This window comes from Meles meles, chromosome 16, assembly GCF_922984935.1.
Source record: "Meles meles chromosome 16, mMelMel3.1 paternal haplotype, whole genome shotgun sequence".
NCBI lineage: Eukaryota > Metazoa > Chordata > Mammalia > Carnivora > Mustelidae > Meles > Meles meles.
The window spans coordinates 26,524,282-26,542,584 of NC_060081.1; the positions used below are offsets into that span (position 1 = coordinate 26,524,282).

At 52.6% G+C, this 18,303-nt stretch overlaps 1 protein-coding gene across 2 annotated transcripts in view; it reads right to left on the reverse strand.

The window, feature by feature from the left end:
- Positions 1–18,303, reverse strand: part of FAM178B (family with sequence similarity 178 member B) — an 86,841-nt gene that overhangs the window by 19,003 nt on the left and 49,535 nt on the right. The window contains exons 1-2 of one of the 2 annotated variants that reach the window (XM_045981329.1): positions 8,823–8,902; positions 4,715–4,802 (exon numbers count right to left, since the gene is read on the reverse strand). In XM_045981329.1, the coding sequence (XP_045837285.1) occupies positions 4,715–4,762 (48 nt within the window). In that variant the 5' untranslated portion in view covers positions 4,763–4,802; positions 8,823–8,902. Of the gene's footprint in view, positions 1–4,714; positions 4,803–8,822; positions 8,903–18,303 lie in introns of those variants that run through there. The other variant, XM_045981328.1, reaches the window with a different exon arrangement.

Consider the following 18,303-nt stretch of genomic DNA (forward strand, 5'->3'; position numbering starts at 1 on the left):
GGGTCAAACCCAGCCCCCGGCACATGGTGTATGTTTCATAAGCCTTCGTTCCATGAATGAATGCAGGGCAGGGCAAGACTGCCACCAGCCTCTCCCTAGGAGATGCACACCCTCATCCTCCTGCATTTTGGCCGTTTAAAGCCCATGTCTTCCCGACTCCAAACTGGAAGCCATGGCTTGACAAAGGAGGTTTGCTATGTTGCAAGAGGTGGCCTGGGATAAGCAGCAAACTCCCAGCTGGTCTCTAAACCTGATCCACCTGTGTCCTGCTGACCTTGGTAAAGGGCTTCTCCATCCTGCCAAGCTGCATAGGTCCTGGAGCCCTCCTGGTCTCCCTCCTCTCACATCTCCTGTCCCACTGGCTGCTTGGGAAACACACCTAGAGTCCGACCACTTCTCAGCATCTTCTCCGCTATCTCCGCCAAACAATTGTCATCTCTTACCAGAATTATTGCAATCACCTAAGCCCAACATAGTCACCAGAGTAATTTAAAAATACTCTATAAATTAGGGGCATCTTGGTGGCTCAGTTGATTAAGCGTCTGCCTTCCGCCCAGGTCATGATCACAGGGTCCTGGGATGGAGTCCTGCATCGGCGCCCTGCTCGGTTGGGAGCCTGGTTCTCCGTCCCCCTCTGCCTGCCGCTCTGCCTGCTTGTACTCCCTTTCTCTCTCTCTGTCAAATAAACAAATAATTTTTTTTTAAATTAACTTGACAGAGATCACAAGTAGGCAGAGAGAGAGAAGGAAGCAGGCTCCCTGCTGGGCAGAGAGCCTGACGCGGGGCTTGATCCCAGGACCCTAAGATCGTGACCTGAGCCGAAGTCAGAGGCTTTAACCCACTGAGCCACCCAGGCGCCCCTAAATTTTTTTTTAAGATTATTTGACAGAGAGAGACAGCGAGAGAGGTGACACAAGCAGGGGGAGTGGGAAAGGGAGAAGCAGGGAACCCAATATGGGGCTCGATCCCAGGACCCTGGGATCATGACCTGAGCCAAAGGCAGACGCTTAATGACTGAGCCACCCAGGCACCCCAAATAAATAAAATCTTTTTAAAAAATTCTATAAATTAGATTCTGTTTCTCTTATCCAAACCTTCTAGTGGCTTTCCACTTTGGCATGAACACAAAGCCACTATCACGGCCCGGAGACGCTGGTGGATTGAGTCCCCACTTACCTGTCTGACCTCAACTTCTACTACTCCATCCTCAGTCTTCTGCTCCAGCCACAGTAGCTTCTGCTTTTCCTCCAACCTAAGAGAACTCTATCTGCCCCAGGGCCTTTGTACTTGCTATTCTCCTGAGAAACCTGCCTGACTTTTTCAGTTCTGTGCACAAATGTCCCCATCTCCCAACATCCCCTCTCCTCTTTATCTGGCTTTATTTTGCTCCAGAACCCTTATCATCATCTGGTATGGCAAACATTTACTTATTTCTTGGCGCCTATGTCTGTCCGTCTGCCCCTAGACTGAATTTCACAAGGGAGGGACTAATTTCTGTTCAGGACTGTATCTTCAGGGCTCTGAGGAGGGTCTAGAGCACACTGGTGCATGAAGCTAAAACCCTGCTGTTTCTGGGATATTGCCAGGATTTCCAAGGACAACAGCAAGCAGCCTGACCCAAGGCTCTCCTGGAAAATGCAGGCCTTGTGGGGAGGGGCTTGCATCCTGACCACCTACAGAAGTCTCATTTCTTAGACTCTAGTTCTTTAGCTCTTGCTGCTAGGGCCTCTGACTGCAGCCTGAGACAGAGAGCCGAGCCATCCAAGGGTCAGGGACTCCTCCTGCCCAGCGGTGTCCTGAGAGGCCTCTGCCCAGGCACTCACCCCAGAACCTCTCCTAGATGAGTCAGTTCTCAATCCCTGGGCTACCCTTCATAGTCAATCAATTGATAAGGTTTATCAAGTATTTACACATCAATGAAGGAAGTAGCAACCGCAGCCCTTGTCCTTCTAGCTGCCACTTTGGAATAGAGCTCAAGGGACTAGCAGGACACCTTCAGCAGGAAGTGGCCGGCATGGTCTGGGCTCACCACAGTGAGAGCGGAGGAAGGGGCTGAAGGAGCAGAGACGCCATGTTGCAGGGGTCAAGGGCAAGGACCCTGCAGTTGAATCCTAGCTCCACGGCTTTCCTGCTGTATGACCCTGAGAAGTTTCCTAACAGCGCCTGCCTCAGTTTTCCCATCTGTGAAAAATGTCTGATGGTAACAGTCCTCATTGCTAGGGACTGCTACGAGAGGTAAGCTCTGAGAACAGCCCCGGCCCATGCTAGGCAGAGTGTTAGCTCCCACCATTTTGGTTGGGATGTGGTACAGACAGGGAGGTCAGGGCACAGAGCTGTGTGCAGGGAGAACAGGGCTGGCCCACAACGAGGACTGGGAAGAACAGGCGGCGTGGGCAGGGCAGGCCGCATAGAGAAGCTGGGAGAGGGGGCGTTGTGGGCTTTGACGTGGGTGGCTGTTGGGGCCACAGCGGTGGCCCTCAGAAGATGAATATCCGTCGGACAGGCCAGACTGGAAAGGAGACTGCCTACAGCCTGGAGACCTGGGAGGCGCTGGCAGCAGCCCCAAGCCCACAGTGGAGATGGGGGAAGCACACAGGGAGGGCCGCAGGCAGGCCCCGGCTGGTCCTTCCTCTCCCCTGGGCCCCAGGAGGCTGGCGCAGCCATGCACGGTGCGCACCGGCCCCCAGCAGACTCTCCTCTGGGCAACACAGGTACTGACTCAGCCTCCTAGACCTGGCTCAGGACACCTTCTCTGGAAGCCACTTCACTGCCCTCGGGCAGCGTTAGTCACTGCACCCTCAGCCCACCTTGCTCACACCCTGTCTTTGGAGGCCGGGTCCTGGATGCAGAGCCTGGCACGGAGCCGGGCACACAGGCGATGCTTAGCCGGGCTCTCCTGAATAGATGGGCGCGGTGGCCATGTGGGTGACTGGTATGGCTGGAGAGCCCTGGAGCTGGGCAAGGCTGGGCCCCAGAAGCTGGGGGCTCCCAGGTCCTGATGCTTGAGCCCCTCTCTGGTGGCTGCCAAACACTGCAGGGGGGCAGCCGCCCCCACCCTCCACCCGCAGCTGGCCCTGCCTTTCTTGATACCGACGCTCTGGCCTTTCCCCTTGCTCTGACCCCTTGCTCTGTTCTCCTTGGGGCTCACCAACCCCCAGCTGCCCTCCAGAGCCCTCTGGGACCAGGCGGTCTTGTCTGCCTATGTCTCCCTCCCCCACCTCTCCCCAAGGGAGAGGGAACTTCCTCTCGCACACTCCAGGGGCTCAACCTCAGGCTCGTTCACTCCACAAGCACACCCAGAGTCCCTGTGTGTCAGGCACTGTGCTAGGTGCAGACAGGCAGTGGTGAATAGGAAGGATTTGGTCCCTGCACTCAAGGAGCTGCAGAGAGAGAGAGAGAGAGAGAGAGAGAGAGTGTGTGTGTGTGTGTGTGTGTGTGTGTGTGTGTGTGTGTGTGTGTGTATATATATATACACAGACCCTGACATTGTCAGGAGGTAAACAATTTAATACAGGGTGATGTGCCGGGGACTTTGGCTTGGGTGGTCAGGAAAAGCCTCTGAGTGGAGGTGACATTTCAGCAGGAAAGGGAATGACAAGAAGCTCCAGCTGGGGTAAATCCTTGGAGAAAGTATTTACGGCAAAGAGGGCAGCCAGGGCAAAAGCCAGGCCAAGCCCACTCGGAAAAGCCAACACAACCAGTCAGCTTTCTGAGCTCCCGCTCTGCAATCCCAGCACTGCAGACTCAGCAATACTGTCCAGCCTGCCCCAGGATGTGCCAGAACGATCTCTCAGCGCTCTGGGCAAGGGGTGACGCAGGCTTCCCGAGTACACCTCTACGAGCAGAGACACACAGCCCTTCATAGGGCTGCCTTGTCCCCCTTGTGCTGTTGAGGTGGAGGGCTTGGTGGTACCCAGCAACTATTCTGGGATCCCAGGGAGCTTCTAGGGGGAGAGGGTGACAGCATGCTCAGCCTCCCCGTCATCCATCCTTGGGCTGGCTGGGACCCACCCTGCACCCAGGGCCCCAAGCAGCAGAGGCTGTGTTCAGAGCTTTCTGGAGAGAAGGGGGGTGGGGAAAGAAGACAAAGCTCTACTTTCCTTGCTGCCCCAAGAATGCCCAACACTGGAAGGCACTAGGAGCGAGTAATTTTAAGGGCATAGGGTTTGTTTTCACTTGTCCTGTTTTTTTCCCCACCTATAAGAAGTAATATAAGCAGGGACTGGGAAGGAGAGAATGGAAATTAGCACTGAATGGGTATGGAGTTTTTACTTGGGAAGGTGAAAAAAAATACGGTGGTGTTGATGGCTACACAGCATTGTGAATGGACTCAGAGCCGCTGAATTGGACACTTCGAATGGTTGAACTTTGCACTTAAAATTGTCATGATGGTTAAAAAAAAACAGCAAAAAATCTTAAAACGGTGAATGTTGTCATGCATATTTTACCACAACTTAAAAAAAAAAAAAGCAAAAACAAGCAACACATGCTACCCCCTCACTGCTCTAGCCTCAGCGCCTAGCACAGAGTAGGCATACAAATCAGTAATTGCTGAATAAGTAAAAAAAAAATCACCCTCAACTTGGCTCTCCTGGCCTGAGGCTCCCAACCTCTGGGAAAACCGCAAGAGCAGGCAGGCCTTGGCAGGAGCCCTCTGCTCATCCACAGGCTTCCTGGGCTGAGGAGATGCCGCTCAGCGGAGGCCAAGACTCACCTGGGCCTTCTCTTGCCAGAGAGGGAGCGTCTCTTGCTGGTCCAGCATCTGGGCAATGACCAGGAGGCTGAGCTGGCTTCGAAGCTGCCTGTGAGGGAAGGAGCGAGAAGGACGAAGGGTGGGACCCTCTGCGGGTGAGTGGGCTGGAAGTGCACACGGGGGCCTCATGGGAGACGCGTGCTGTCTGGAGGACTTTGCCCTGTTCTTCTGGTTTATAGTAGTTATCATGTATTTTAGAAGCAATAAAACATGACAGTAGAGTTGAAAAATAAGCAAAAGGAAAAAAAATTAAAGTCACTGGTAATTCCAGAGGCTGGCTCAGCAGTATTTTTCTTCTGAGTTGGTCTTTCTGAGTATCTATGCTTATCTGAGGGTACACAGAGATAAGGAACGTTCAACTGCTTTTGCAAGATCTTGGCCTTTTCTGTCCTTTGCAGCATTAGAATCTTTCAGCCCACATAGGGTAGTGGAAAGTGGGGCTAAACTTTTTTTTTTTTTTCCCCACCCGGCATCAACTTTCCTTTAGAGAAGCTGCTCAGCCAGGGTCGGCCCAGGAGCCAGGCATGGCCCATCAGAGTCGGAGTGACTGAGCCACTTAGAGGTGCCCTGGTTGGAATTAATAGCAGAACGTGTGCCTTTCCAGCAGGGCCACTGATCTGACAGGAGGCAATCCTATACCTGCTGGTGACCATCCTGCCTCCCTGTGGGAGAGCCTGGAGGATGAAGCAAATAGAGACTGAGGACAGGGACAGAGCTCTGACACTACCTAGAGCCTAGAGCCTGCCGTTCCTGAAGCCCCCAGCCCCTGGACCATTCAGTAGGTCATTTGGCCATGTGGGCCAATAAAGTGCCTTTGGCTTCAGTCAGTTTGGGCTGGGCTTCTGAGTCTAGCACTAGCTTTTTTTTTTTTTTTTTTTAAGATTTTATTTATTTGACAGACAGAGATCACAAGTAGGCAGAGAGGCAGGCAGAGAGAGAGGGAAGCAGGCTCCCCACTGAGCAGAGAGCCCGATGCGGGGCTCGATCCCAGTATCCTGAGATCATGACCTGGGCCGAAGGCAGAGGCTTAACCCACTGAGCCACCCAGGCGCCCCTCTTTTTTTTTTTTTTTTTAAAGATTTTATTTATTTATTTGACAGACAGAGATCACAAGCAGGCAGAAAGGCAGGCAGAGAGAGAGCAGGGTCAGGGGGGAGCAGGCTCCCTGCTGAGCAGAGAGCCCAATGCGGGGCTCAATCCCAAGACCCTGGGATCACGACTTGAGCCAAAGGCAGGTGCCCCCTAGCACTGGTCTTAACTGATTCACTCATGGGGCTAGTATCTCTTCTCTTTGGGGCTCAAGACTTCTGATGGGGATTTCAGATGCTCATGTTCAGGGCTCTGATTTCCACAGGTCCTTGAGGACTAGAGTGAGCAGAAAGAGAAAAAAGAGGAGGGGAGTGGAGAGACCAGAGGATGACACCGGGTGGCAGTGACTGAGGAAGCTGGGTGATGGGAAGAGAGGTTGAGGGCCCCTCCTCTGCCCACGCTCCGTGCCATAGCTCGTCTCCACCAAGGTCATGTCTCTCTTGCACCTCCATACACTGTGGTTCCCCATGGGCAGCAGATATCAGCCCCTGGCATGGACCTTGATGTGGTCACAGTCCCTGGTTTCTATATCAGAAATCAGAGCCACCATCAGAAGAAGCAAAGGAGAGATCCCGAAGCCAGAGGAAACAGAAGGAACCTGAAGAAAGACACTTGGTCTGGAACCAGCTCCTCAGAGGGGAAATGCCCTCAGGTCACAGCACTGCTGGGACGATGCCCACAGCCGCTCTCCCCCGTGTTCCTGGAATGACGGCACAAGGAACTGAAGGACTGGACATCGGGAACAGCCTGCTACAGGCAGCACTGAGAAATGCTAAGCAAGTACTTTGGGGAGGCAGGATCCAGTCTGGCCACTTCCAGGCTTGGTGGTCCAGTCTCCATGGCAACTTCCCCAGAGCAGGGCCTGCTGCTGCCCAGGCCTCACATGACGGAGGGAACTGGGGTAGGAATGGGGAACTGGGGTAGGAAGGGCTCCTTGATGTCACTGTGGTGCTGGACAGGCTAGTACCGCAACCAGAGGCCTTACTGATATTCTCAGCACTTTGTCAAGAAATTCAGAGGGATCAACAAAGCAACAGATGAAAAAGAAAAAAAAGCACCAACAGGCAGTACCACCATACATCAGAAAGGAGAACATGAGAAAGGGGGCAATGCACAGTGCTGGGGAGGGTGTGGGCCGCAGAGAGGCTCACATCCAGCCGGTGGGAATTCGAACTGTATATCCACTTCGAGAAACTGCTGGGCAAGATCAACAAAAGATGAACTTGTGCTCACCCTATGACCTAGCAATCCTCCTCCTTGGTACCTACGCACGCGTGTGCGCACACACACACACACACACACACACACACACACAAGATGGAAGTGCGCTTTAAATACACCGTTAGAAGGCATATCCTGGTTGGGCGCTATCGATACAATTCAATCCTCCTCGTAATGACAGGGAGCTAAAATGACACCCAAAGTCCCAGATGATCTTCACAGTGTCACGCCAAAGAAGCCTGATTCAAAAGAATACATGTGCCCGATTCAATTCCTATAAAGTACAAAAACGGCCAAAGAGCAGCTGTTGGCAGCCTGGGTAGTGGTGATGGCTGGGGGGACCAGCAGGTTCTGCTCCTGTTGCCTTTCTTGCTCTAAGTGCTGGTTTCACACGTGTTCCCCTTGTGGCCATCCGTGAGCCACATGCCTATGATCTGGGTTCTGTTCTGCTTGTAGGCTGTAGTTCAATAAAACTATTACTCAGAGAAGAAATTCAGGTGGAGGGGGAGACAGGATTGCCAGATTTAGCCAGGAAAAATATAGGATGCCCAGTTAAATGTAAATTTCTTATGGATAAACAAAGAGTCATTTTCTTACCATATGTCTGACCCAACCCGCCCCCCCCTGACCCTTGCAACCACACCCCATGCAATGTTTGTATTTTATCTGGCAACCCAGGGAGGGGCCAACCTCCCTGATCCATTCTTTAGATTTTTTTATTTATTTATTTGACAGAGAGAGATCACAAGTAGGCAGAGAGGCAAGCAGAGAGAGTGAGAGGGAAGCAGGCTCCCCGCCGAGCAGAGAGCCCGATGCGGGACTCGATCCCAGGACCCTGAGATCATGACCCGAGCCGAAGGCAGTGGCCTAAACCACTGAGCCACCCAGGCGCCCCCTGATCCATTCTTGATCAGGAAGACCTGACATTAACCAGCACGGGGCCCTCCAGGACCCTGTCTCCCTTTAGCCTTGACCCCTTTCTGTGGAGCACCTCAGCATCCCCACCTGACCTTCTGAGAGCTGTGGAGAGACAGCCTCCTTTAGTGGCATGATGGCATGACGTAGAAAACAGGAGTCCCTCATCATCTCCCACACCAGACCCCTGGGAGCGCAGCCAGACCCTCGCCCCTCACCCGGAGCCCCACCTTCCCTTTTGTCCCTGAGCCTTGGCCACACCGCACACCCAGCATGGCTTCCATCTCATTGGCAGCCAGGACCTGCTCTCCAGCTGTTCCCCGGGAGCCCCAGCAGCAGCTGGCCCCAGAGCACAGTGGGAGGTAAACGGCCCCTCTGTGCTGTTGCTCCAAAGCTAACTTGTAGCCAGAGTCAGAAGTCCTGCATCTGGGCTTCATTAATCCAAAACCCAGGCCTGTGTGGGAGCTCCTTTACCCTGCACAGGGTGAGGAGGGGCCAACCTGAGGGTGGAGGTGCTGGCAGGCCAGTGGAGCTGAGCTAGGGTGGTTCCAGAAGGGAAGAGGCAGGCTGGGTGGGTCGGGACAGGGCTGCAGTCCAGAAAAGAAAGAAAACACCAGAAAAAGCACCGGGTGAATGGATGAAAAGGAACCCACATCTGAGGGTGGCATGCTCCCCCTTGCTGTCCCCGCCTGCCCACTGCCTTTCATTATGACAGCCCCTCTGTCTTTAAAACACAGTCTCTTGCGCTCTCAGTTCGCACTGGGACACAGGAACTGGGGACAGGACTGCTTTTTAATTTTGAAGGGGACCTTACTCTCCGGAGGAGAAAAACGCAAAGACTCACCCCAAATAACACCCAAACTGTGCAGGGGGCAAGCAAAGGGGTCCTGAGGACCCAGCCGAGGTCGGCCAGGGGCTCTTCCTCTCCTAGAAGCTGCCTGACCCCACCCAGCAAGGCCTCCCCGGAACTCAAACCAGACGGACAAAGGAGGATGCAGAAGGGACTGGAGCCATCCCAGCCAATGTCATATAAGGAAACAAGCTCCAGCTCTGTGTGCTCACACCAGGCCAGGCCTCCTCTTTAGCCCTGCCACCCTCCCCACTTCTCCGCCCCCCTCCCACCATGGGCCTCTGTAAGATCAGGACACTGGATTAGCGCTCAGAGGAGCCTAAGGCACTGTGAAATCTGGAAATGACTTTTCCAAATCCACAGCAAAGCTGGGAATTGGAACACCGGCCCTCTGCTTCCCAGCCTCCAGCCTTCCTTCTAGCTCCTGCAAGGGGCAGCCCAGCCAGGCGCCGGGCATCGCACGCGAACTCAGAGGAGGGCAAAGGCACTAACCAGTGTGGGCCGCTAGGGCCTTGGGACATCTACTGGTCAGCGCAGCCCCCTCTGGTGCCCCTTACCTTCACTTGTTCAGAGGGGAACTGGGCCCTGCCAGAGCTGAACTACCCTAAAAGGCCATCAGGCATCTGGCCAAAGGCGTGAGCTGCCTTTTCCGTGTCTCTAGGGCAGTTCAGGAAGCAACAACAGTGGCCTGTTCCGCTGTGGAAAGGCTGCCCAACACCCTGCCTCAGGACATCTGCCCGGCTTCCCTCCTGGGGACTGTCCACGCTGCCTCTCAGGTGTCACGGCCCCCCATCATGACACTGCCTTCCACACCTCCCCCGCCCTCAGTCCTTCACTTGGAGCCTACCCACATGTGAGCATATAGTGCCCAGGCAGGGAGAACCAGGGCCCCGGGCTCGGAGCTCAGGGCAATCCCCTTGGGAGTCCGCCCTGTCATCCACGCACATGTTGGGACCCTTTTAAGTGTGGGCATGCACAGTACAGACAGGAAGACACAGCCACAGATCCTTACGGGGGACCACCACACGGCAACGTGAAGGATCCGTCCACAGCAGCTCACTTCTCCGTGGATGGAGCCACAAAGTATCGCCGCTATGCCGAGGAAGCCAGACACGAGAGAGAACACTGTGCACGGCCCCGTTTACGGCCGGGTTTAAAACCAGGCAAAACGGGGGCGCCTGGGTGGCTCAGTGGGTTAAAGCCTCTGCCTTCAGCTCGGGTCATGATCCCAGGGTTCTGGGATCGAGCCCCGCATCGGGCTCTCTGCTCTGCGGACAGCCTGCTTTCTCCTCTCTCTCTCTGCCTGCCTCTCTGCCTACTTGTGATCTCGCTGTCAAATAAATAAATAAAATCTTAAAAAAAAAAAAAAAAAAAACCAGGCAAAACGAAGCTATGGGATGGGAGTCAGGGACGTGGTTTTCGTTGTAGAGAGAATGCCTGCAAGGGGCTCGAGGGAGTTTCTGTGGAGCAGGTGATGGTCTGCCCTAAGATAGAGCGGACACAGATGTCCCCTTCGCAGAGAGCACTGAGTAGCCCCCTCTGATGTGTCCTTTCCCGCAAGTATATTATACAAATAAAGAGGTTACTGCTGTTCAGTAAATAAAGTGCGGACGGGTGATCACAACCCAATGCCTATCCTCTTTACCATCCTACTTCCCTCTTTCTTTTCGGTATGAGGAGGAAATCCATAGTACCTCAGGCTTAGAACACATCTTCAAAGTCACCCCATCTAGGCGGCGCCTGACTGGATCAGTTGGTAGAGCATGTGACTCTTGATTTCAGGGTTTTAAGTCATGAGTTCAAGCCCCATGGTGGGGGTAGAGCTTACTTAAAAAAAAAAAAGTCGCGCCATCTCAGACCGCAGATTTGTCGGTCTAATTCGTCCCGTCACATGCCTGAGGAAGGTGGCCACCATTTCCCACCACTATCTCTTCTCTATGTATGCGACACCCATTACTTTTCTCTCTCTCAGAATCTTTTTGCCACTGTGGGTTGGGTCCTCTGACGGCCCTGAGGGCTGTCAACATTCTCATCACTGAGGTGCTCCAAGCTGGCCCTGAGGCTCCTTTTCCTGGCTGCCCCTGCCATGTGACGCAGATCGCAGACTGAGCCCGAAGTCTCTCTCACACGTCTTGCTATCAAATCCCATTTCCCAGATCCTCTTGTTAGTTGTGCAGCTGGGTCTCTCGTTTCCTCTCAGACTGTCATTATGGTTTGTTGAGATCTTCTGGGATCTTCCGTTCTCTGTCAGCTGTATTCAGGTCATGTGTGAGTCTGACTATTGTTCTATTAATGGCCTCGTCGGAGACACTGGGTCTTCCCTGACCAACCTGTCAGTTAAGACAAGACTCTGGGTGCCTGGACTCTGCCGGCCAGCCGCACCTGCCCATGAGGAGCCCAGCTACTTCAGCATCAATCACTCACACTTCTCACCTTGTGCTCCGGATTGGATGGTAGTCTGTAACAAGCGCCTTATAAAAACCCAGACAGCCCTCTCCAGAGTACTATTCTGGCTGGCCTGTCAAAACATAAATGAGGCTAGTCTGGTATGATTTATTCTTAGGAATACTAGAAAGCAGAGCTTCCTTTGCTGTGTATGTGCTGGCAAACTGTCCCTGGGGAATGAGTTGGGGGGCACCTCAAGCCCACCGTGCTCCTTCTGCACGCTCCTTCCCCACCTCCGGAGGTCTCCGTGGACTCGAGGGACCTTGTCTGCTCCTCTCCCAGGACTGACAGGGGCACACCCTTGTACCACAGGGGACTTAACCCCATTCAGCGCAGCGGGAGGCTGCCCCTGCTGTCTCCTCCTCTGCTGTCTTAGGCTTCAATTCCCTTTGATCAATAGTAGAGTCCTGATGAAAGATTATGCCCCTCGACAAAGAGAAGAGAAGCAAAATAGAAATTATGTAGTGTTGTTCTCTCTTCATCAGGGTCAATATTTCACTGCCAGCCGAAAACAGCATTCCTTGCTTCAAAAACAACTACATGGAAGTCCCTCCTCTGGACCTCCGTGTTTCCCACTGCCTCTAACGCTGGTCTGTGCCGTTTGTCCATCTGCCTTGTTTCTGCGTCCTACTTTCCATCTTCTGCATCTTTCAAAATCCGAGATCATGCTTGAACTCTGGCTGCAGTCCCCGTGACCTTCAGATACTTCCCCCTTTTGCCTTACTGGGTTCATCTGCAATCTGCATTCAAAGTGCGACCGCACCCCATCTCTGAGCCTGCCTGCGCCATCTCTCTGTTGGAATTGGCTGCTAAAAACCCAACTCTGTGCTCTTTGCGATCTGCCATCCAGAAGCAATCGCTTCACGAGCACGTGCACGAGTCCCTCCTCAGTGCCGGGCTCCAAGGCCCCCCGGGAGCAAAGTCACAGATCCTCCCTCAAGAAGCTCACAGCCCAAGGGGTGAGCCAAGGGCGCCGACAATCAGGGCCTGTATCAAGAGGTTTCTCAGGAGAGTTGCCTTGGTCTGAGCCTCATCTTGAGGGTGAGGAAATCCAGGCAAAGAGGAGGAGAGGGATAAGGGAAGATGGAACCGATGCTGAGAGGCTCTGAAACAAATCCTGAGTTAGGGTGGCTGGAGCAGGGGAGCCTGCCAATGACGCTGGGCAGGGGGATAAGGTAGGGTTGGAAAAGAAGGCACAGAGGCCTAGTATGCCACTGTTTGAATTTCACCCTGAGGACCAAAGCCTGAGGGATTTTAATAGAGCAAAAGAATGACTTGGCCAGCTGTGCATCTGAAGGGAGGTCACAGTGCTGGACAGTGCAGGCATGGGTCAGATGGAGGACAGCCTGGAGGAGGTAGCAGTCCAGGGGGCACTGTGTTAAGAGCTGGAACTCTGGGAGGGTGATGGGAGAGGTGGCTATTGTTGGGGAGGAGGAGCTGGTGGGGGACAGGAGGTGACCCCGGACTCCCAGGCTTCAGGCAGTGGGCAGGTGCTGATACCATCACAGGGCCATGGGAGACAGGAGAAGGTGGTCCTCCTTGGAAGGTCGTGACTTCTATTCCGCACATGCTAAACGAGAAATACTTGTCTATGCAGATCTGGCGCTTAGCAGAAAAATCTGGCCAAAGGTAGTGACTTGGGAGCCCCTGGCATGTGCTTGGAGCTGCAGCCATGGATGAGGAAGAGATAGTGTCTCCCAGGTCGAGTTCCCCAGGAGGTGGACTCTGAAGCAGAGGGGAGCATGCTGGGAGAAGGGGAGACAGGTGTTCTTGGGATGACCTCCTATAGGGAAGAAAGAAGCAGGTATGTGCCAAAGGGAAAAGCCCAGCTGAAACGTAGTCACAGCAAAGTGCTTGGCTGACCCCGCAAGGACCTCTGGGGCTGGCAAAGTCCTTCAGAGATATCCCAGGCAGAGGGGCAGGACTTTCTGCCCCCAGCACTGGGCTGTTCCCAAGGAAGGCACCTGACGTCAGACAAGGGGATGGTGTTCAGCAAAGGGAATTCCTGGGGTAGGCTGGCAGGGTGACATTCCACAGCTAGGGATGGGGCACCAGATCCTGAAGCGGGACCATATGGACAGAGCACCGCAGTGCCCAGCCTGGAAAGCTCCCCAGACTATGCAGAGGGACCACAGGAGAGGGACTGGGGCAGAATTCCTGGGCAAACTGAGGCTTGAGGAGCTGTGGAGAAAGAAACTGGGTGACGGCGACTGAGAAGGATGGGCCAAAGAAGGGGAGGGGAGTCGGGCGGGAGAATGATATTGTGTAGCCAAGGAAGAAAATGATAAGATTATTCCTGGGGAAAGTCCGTTAGGTCAGGGGTGATAAGGCAGTTTGGCTAGAGTGCCAGATGAGGTGCGTCTCCTCTACTCCTAGCTCTTTAGGTCACTCCTACCACCCCTTACATGTGCACCCACTCATAAAGGTAAGACAGATCCTCTTCAGCCACAACCCCTCACTCTCCTGGCTTCATCAGGACCCACTTTTTCTCTGCTGCCCTCTCAGCTCCAGCATGGCCCCTTGACCCCTAGACCTGATCTTCGTCTTGCCTTTAGTTCCTCTGGATTTTGAGACCTTCTAAAATATTGATGGTTTTTGGACCATGGCTGCCTCCTTCTAGAATGTTCTGGCCTTGCCCACCCCCAGAGCCCGAGATGTCTGTTTTCTCAGGTGAGAACTCTTTCAAACACTCTGAGCTCTGAAGAATCCACCATGTGTCCAGGGTGGGCAGGGTTCAGGGTGCCTGTTTCGGGTGAATGGAGTAAAGGGAGACCAGGGGAAGAGAAGGTTAGAGGGGCAGGAGGGGCTGGAGGGGGGGGTCAGCGGCAGAACTGCTATCCTAAGGTAGGAGACACATGAATGGACGTATTTGCTGAGGAAGAGCCAGCAGTGACTAAAAAGTGAAAGGGATAGGAATAACAGGAGTCTGCAGAAGGTTTGGAAGGGGCAGGACTGCTGGGGTCCTGAGTATGGGAGGTGTGGCCAGGAGAAAAGCAAGAAGGTGAGTTGTGGGTCCACTCGGTGTGTGGGTAGCTGGCACTCAGTAGAGAAAGACGGGGCAGAGCGGTTTGCTGGGGTAGAGATTTCAGCAGCGGGAAATAGGGTGATATCTGGAATTCGCTGAGGGCCACAAGGAGGCTGGCTAGCGATTCAGAGTGGGTCCTGGTCAACCAGAAGGGATCAGGGGCCCACGTAGGGACAGGCCACGTGTGGTGGCACATAGCAAGGGAACTGTGGTGGAGCAAGGAGCCAGGATATGAAGGCAGCAGGGGCAGATGGACTGTGAGACAATGAACTGGTTTAGGGCCTGTACCGAGCTGGGTGTTGGGGGCACGACTCTCCGCTAAGGTGTAGCCCTTGGACCCGCCCGGAGGGGAGCGAGCAGCCCCACCCCAGCAGCTCAGAACACGAAGGAAAACAAGGAGGACTTGGGGAACACTATGGGGTGCCTGCAAGTGCCTTGGCCCTTATTCCCAGGGTGCAAAGACCCGAAGCCTCTGAAGTCCACCTTCTTTCTCCCCTGGGCTCTCGCACTTGGACTTGGGGAGTCAGCTACTCCTTGCTGGCCAGAATCTGGCTGATCCGGCAGCCTGCTCAAGCTGGTTTCATCTTCCCCTCTACTTTGGACACCGCAATTTAAACAGCATCCCCAGGATATTTAATAAACATTCACGGGTGGTGAAAGAGGCGGGTCCTAGAGCCTGCGCACATCAGCTTTTGGTGGAGTGAGAGCCCTCAGCCTCTGTCCTCCCCCTAAAGGGGCTCCTGGGAGTGGCTGCAGGGCTTCACTCAGAACACACACTGGAGACTCTGCACAGACGCTGGAAGGGCAAGCGGCCCCCCTAACCGTCCCCTCCCTGTCCCCCCTCCCCTAGCTCCCTGGAGCTACCCCAGAGGGGCACGAGTCCCCAGAGAGACTCTCTTCCAAGGGAAAGTCTTCCCATTGGCCCCATTTCAAATGGTCTGCTCTTGTATTTACTTTCATTTCTCTTGGTCGAGCTCAAGTGTGCCTTCAATTTACTGTGCCTCTCTGAAATCTTGGTCACCAAGGTCCGGGGGGGGGGGGTGGGGGGGGTGCCTCACACAAATGCTGGTGGAAGTTCTCGCTTTGTGCTTAACCAGTCAGTAGATGAAGAATGTGACAGAATGTACAACAGTACGCCCTCCTTCCTGGGGTCAGTCTGGGCATTGAGCCCAGTGGGGCAGCCACCAGCGAGGGCAGAACAGGCCGCCAGCAAGCTCCTCCAACATGGCCACCACAGGGAGCATGGGCCAGGGGAGTGGGGGTTGGCTGGCGAGAGACCACAGAGAATACAGCGAGGCTGAAAAAAAGAATTAGAAGCACTTTCTGATCCCATTTGGAACGACTGCCAAAACATACCTTGAAGTGAAAAGAAGGGCAAGGAGAACGGGCACAAGAAGCCCGGAGGGGAAATGGAGGCAAGCTAGGTGGCTGGTAGGGGGAGGGGCACATTTCCAATAAGCATTCCTCGTGTGTTTTGAATTTTGTTCTATTTGAATGTTTTATCTATTTAGAAAAGTAAGATAAAATTTCTAGATAGAGAAATAAATAAATAATATCCATCCCTCTTTCTTAGCATGGCGTGTGGCAGGAATTATCACCCTAGTTGATGTGTCTGTTTGAAAGTGAGGCGGGTGTGTGGCAGGAATTATCACCCTGGTTGAAGTGACTGTTTGAAACTGACTGGGGGCCTCAGTCAGTTAAGCATCTGCTTTGGGCTCTGGTCATGATCTCGGGGTCCTGAGATTGGGCCCTGCGTCAGCCTCTCTGCTCAGCGGCGAGTCTGCATCTCCCTCTCCTTCTCCCTCTGTGATCTCTCTCACTCTCTTTCAGATAAATAAAATCATAAAGAAAAAAAAAAAGTGAGACCAGACTGTTCCACTATGTTCACTCCTGGCATTTAAGGAACACTTAGCAGGGGTGCTAGAGTTACAGAGACACCCTGAAAAAGACACGGATCCTTGAAATCAACTGGACTCAATTAACAGATGAACGACATCATAAATTTAGGACATGATGAAGGGAGTCTCAAGTCTGCTAGGAAAGGTGGATTATGAAGAGAGAGAGAGAAAAAAAAAGGTTGGTGCTGACCCCGCTGGCTCTTCAGAGGTGGAAAAAATAAAGTGACATCCTTGTCTCTTATCTTCGAAGAATAGATTCCAGATGGGATTAAGAACCAATAGTAACAAAGTTAACGTAAGCAGTGAGAGAAAGTGAACATAATATTTTTGCGATCTTGGGATGGGGACGGCTTTTCTTTTCAACACAGCTTCAATGAGAATCAATTCTCTATACCATCCATATAACTTTTCTATAAAGCTACATCTATTCTAAAATAAAACTTAGAAAAAGCCAAAACCTCAGTTCAACGAAAGATATCACACACAAAGGTTTAAAAAGGACGATGTGCAAAAAAAAAAAAAGAGATATATAGACTTAGAAGAAAATACAGTGCTGAAACATAGAATAAGCAACTACCAATACGTTAATAAGATTAACTGCCCCACAGAAAAATGGGCAAGAAGTATCAAGATATAATTAACAATAAGAGAAACACAAAAGGCTAATGAACATATAAAAAGATTCTCAACTTCACTGGGAGTCCGAGAAATAAAAATCAGAACCACAGGATCACATTTTTCACTCACTAGACTAAAACTTAAAAACAAAACTGAGAATGCACAGTGGAGAAACAGACATTTTCATGTCTGTTGGTGGTATTATTAATTAATACAGCTTTTGTTAGAGGCCAAATTTTAAATGTATATACCTTAGGACTGCAATTCCACTTCAAAGAGTTTATCCTACAGAAATGTTTACGTAGATGTACAAAGCTTGTACCCTGGTTGTATGTATACCTGGGAACACTACACAGCTATAAAAATTAATGAGGTTCATCATACACATACATATAAGTATGTATACATACGCATACATGTATATATACATACATGAAAATGAGACTGACAGGGGCGCCTGGCTGGCTCATTCGGTAGAGCATGCAACTCTTAATCTCAGGGTCGTGAGTTCAAGCACCACGTTAGGCATGGAGACTACTTTAAAAGAAAAAGAAAGGAAGAAAGGAAAGAAAGGAAGATAAGCAAGTACCAATAATGTGGCCTGTTGGGAGCAAATGGGAAACTGGGGGGGGACAACATGGGCCCTGGAGGTTTGGACTTGGCCTGAAGGTAAGGCAGAGACACGATAATCCCATATATCCACAGAGCAGACAGACTTCAAGGGAGGAGACAGAATGCCACTGCCAACATCCATCCAGGTGAGAGATGGGACAGGACAGCAGGAGCAGGTGGGACAGAGGTGGCTGAGACCCAGACAGGGATCTGTTTTCATGGAGCTAACATGGACAGGCAACCACAAACAGGATTTGGGATTTGGAAGTCAGAATGGACAGGATTTAGGATGAACAGGCATAATGGGCTGGGGATGGGAGAGACCTCTAAGACTACAATTTCTGACTCTGCCACACAGCGGACTAGCTGTTTGGGGCTGAACAGGGAGCCTGGAGGCAGAGATCAGCCTCTTCAGATCCTATGGCAAGACTTCCCACATGTCTGGGCTTAATGCAGATGGTGCCCACTGAGGCACTGCTTTAGTGTTCACACCTAAAGGCCTCAAACAGGGCTTCTAGAAGCCCAGTTCTTTCAAATAAAGAGCAACAACTCCCTTTCAGGACTGTGGAGAGGCCTCCTCTCTTTATTCACAGACAAGACACTGAATTCTCCATCTCAGGACTGAAGCTCAGGATGACTGCACCCACTGGGTCCTGGGATATGGGTCTGAATGGAGTGCCCAGCCTGCTTCCAGAAGCTGCCTCTGGGGAGGAGTTGCAGGGGAATGGCCCCAGTGGACAGGGTTACCGAGGAGGTGGCTGTGAAGCCTGGGAGGCTGGGGGTCTTCCTGAAAGGCCCTAGGACAGGCCTGGTTGCAAGGGTGAGGAGGGCCATCATTCTAAGTGAGAAGAGAGGAGAGATGAAGAATGGTCTGCTC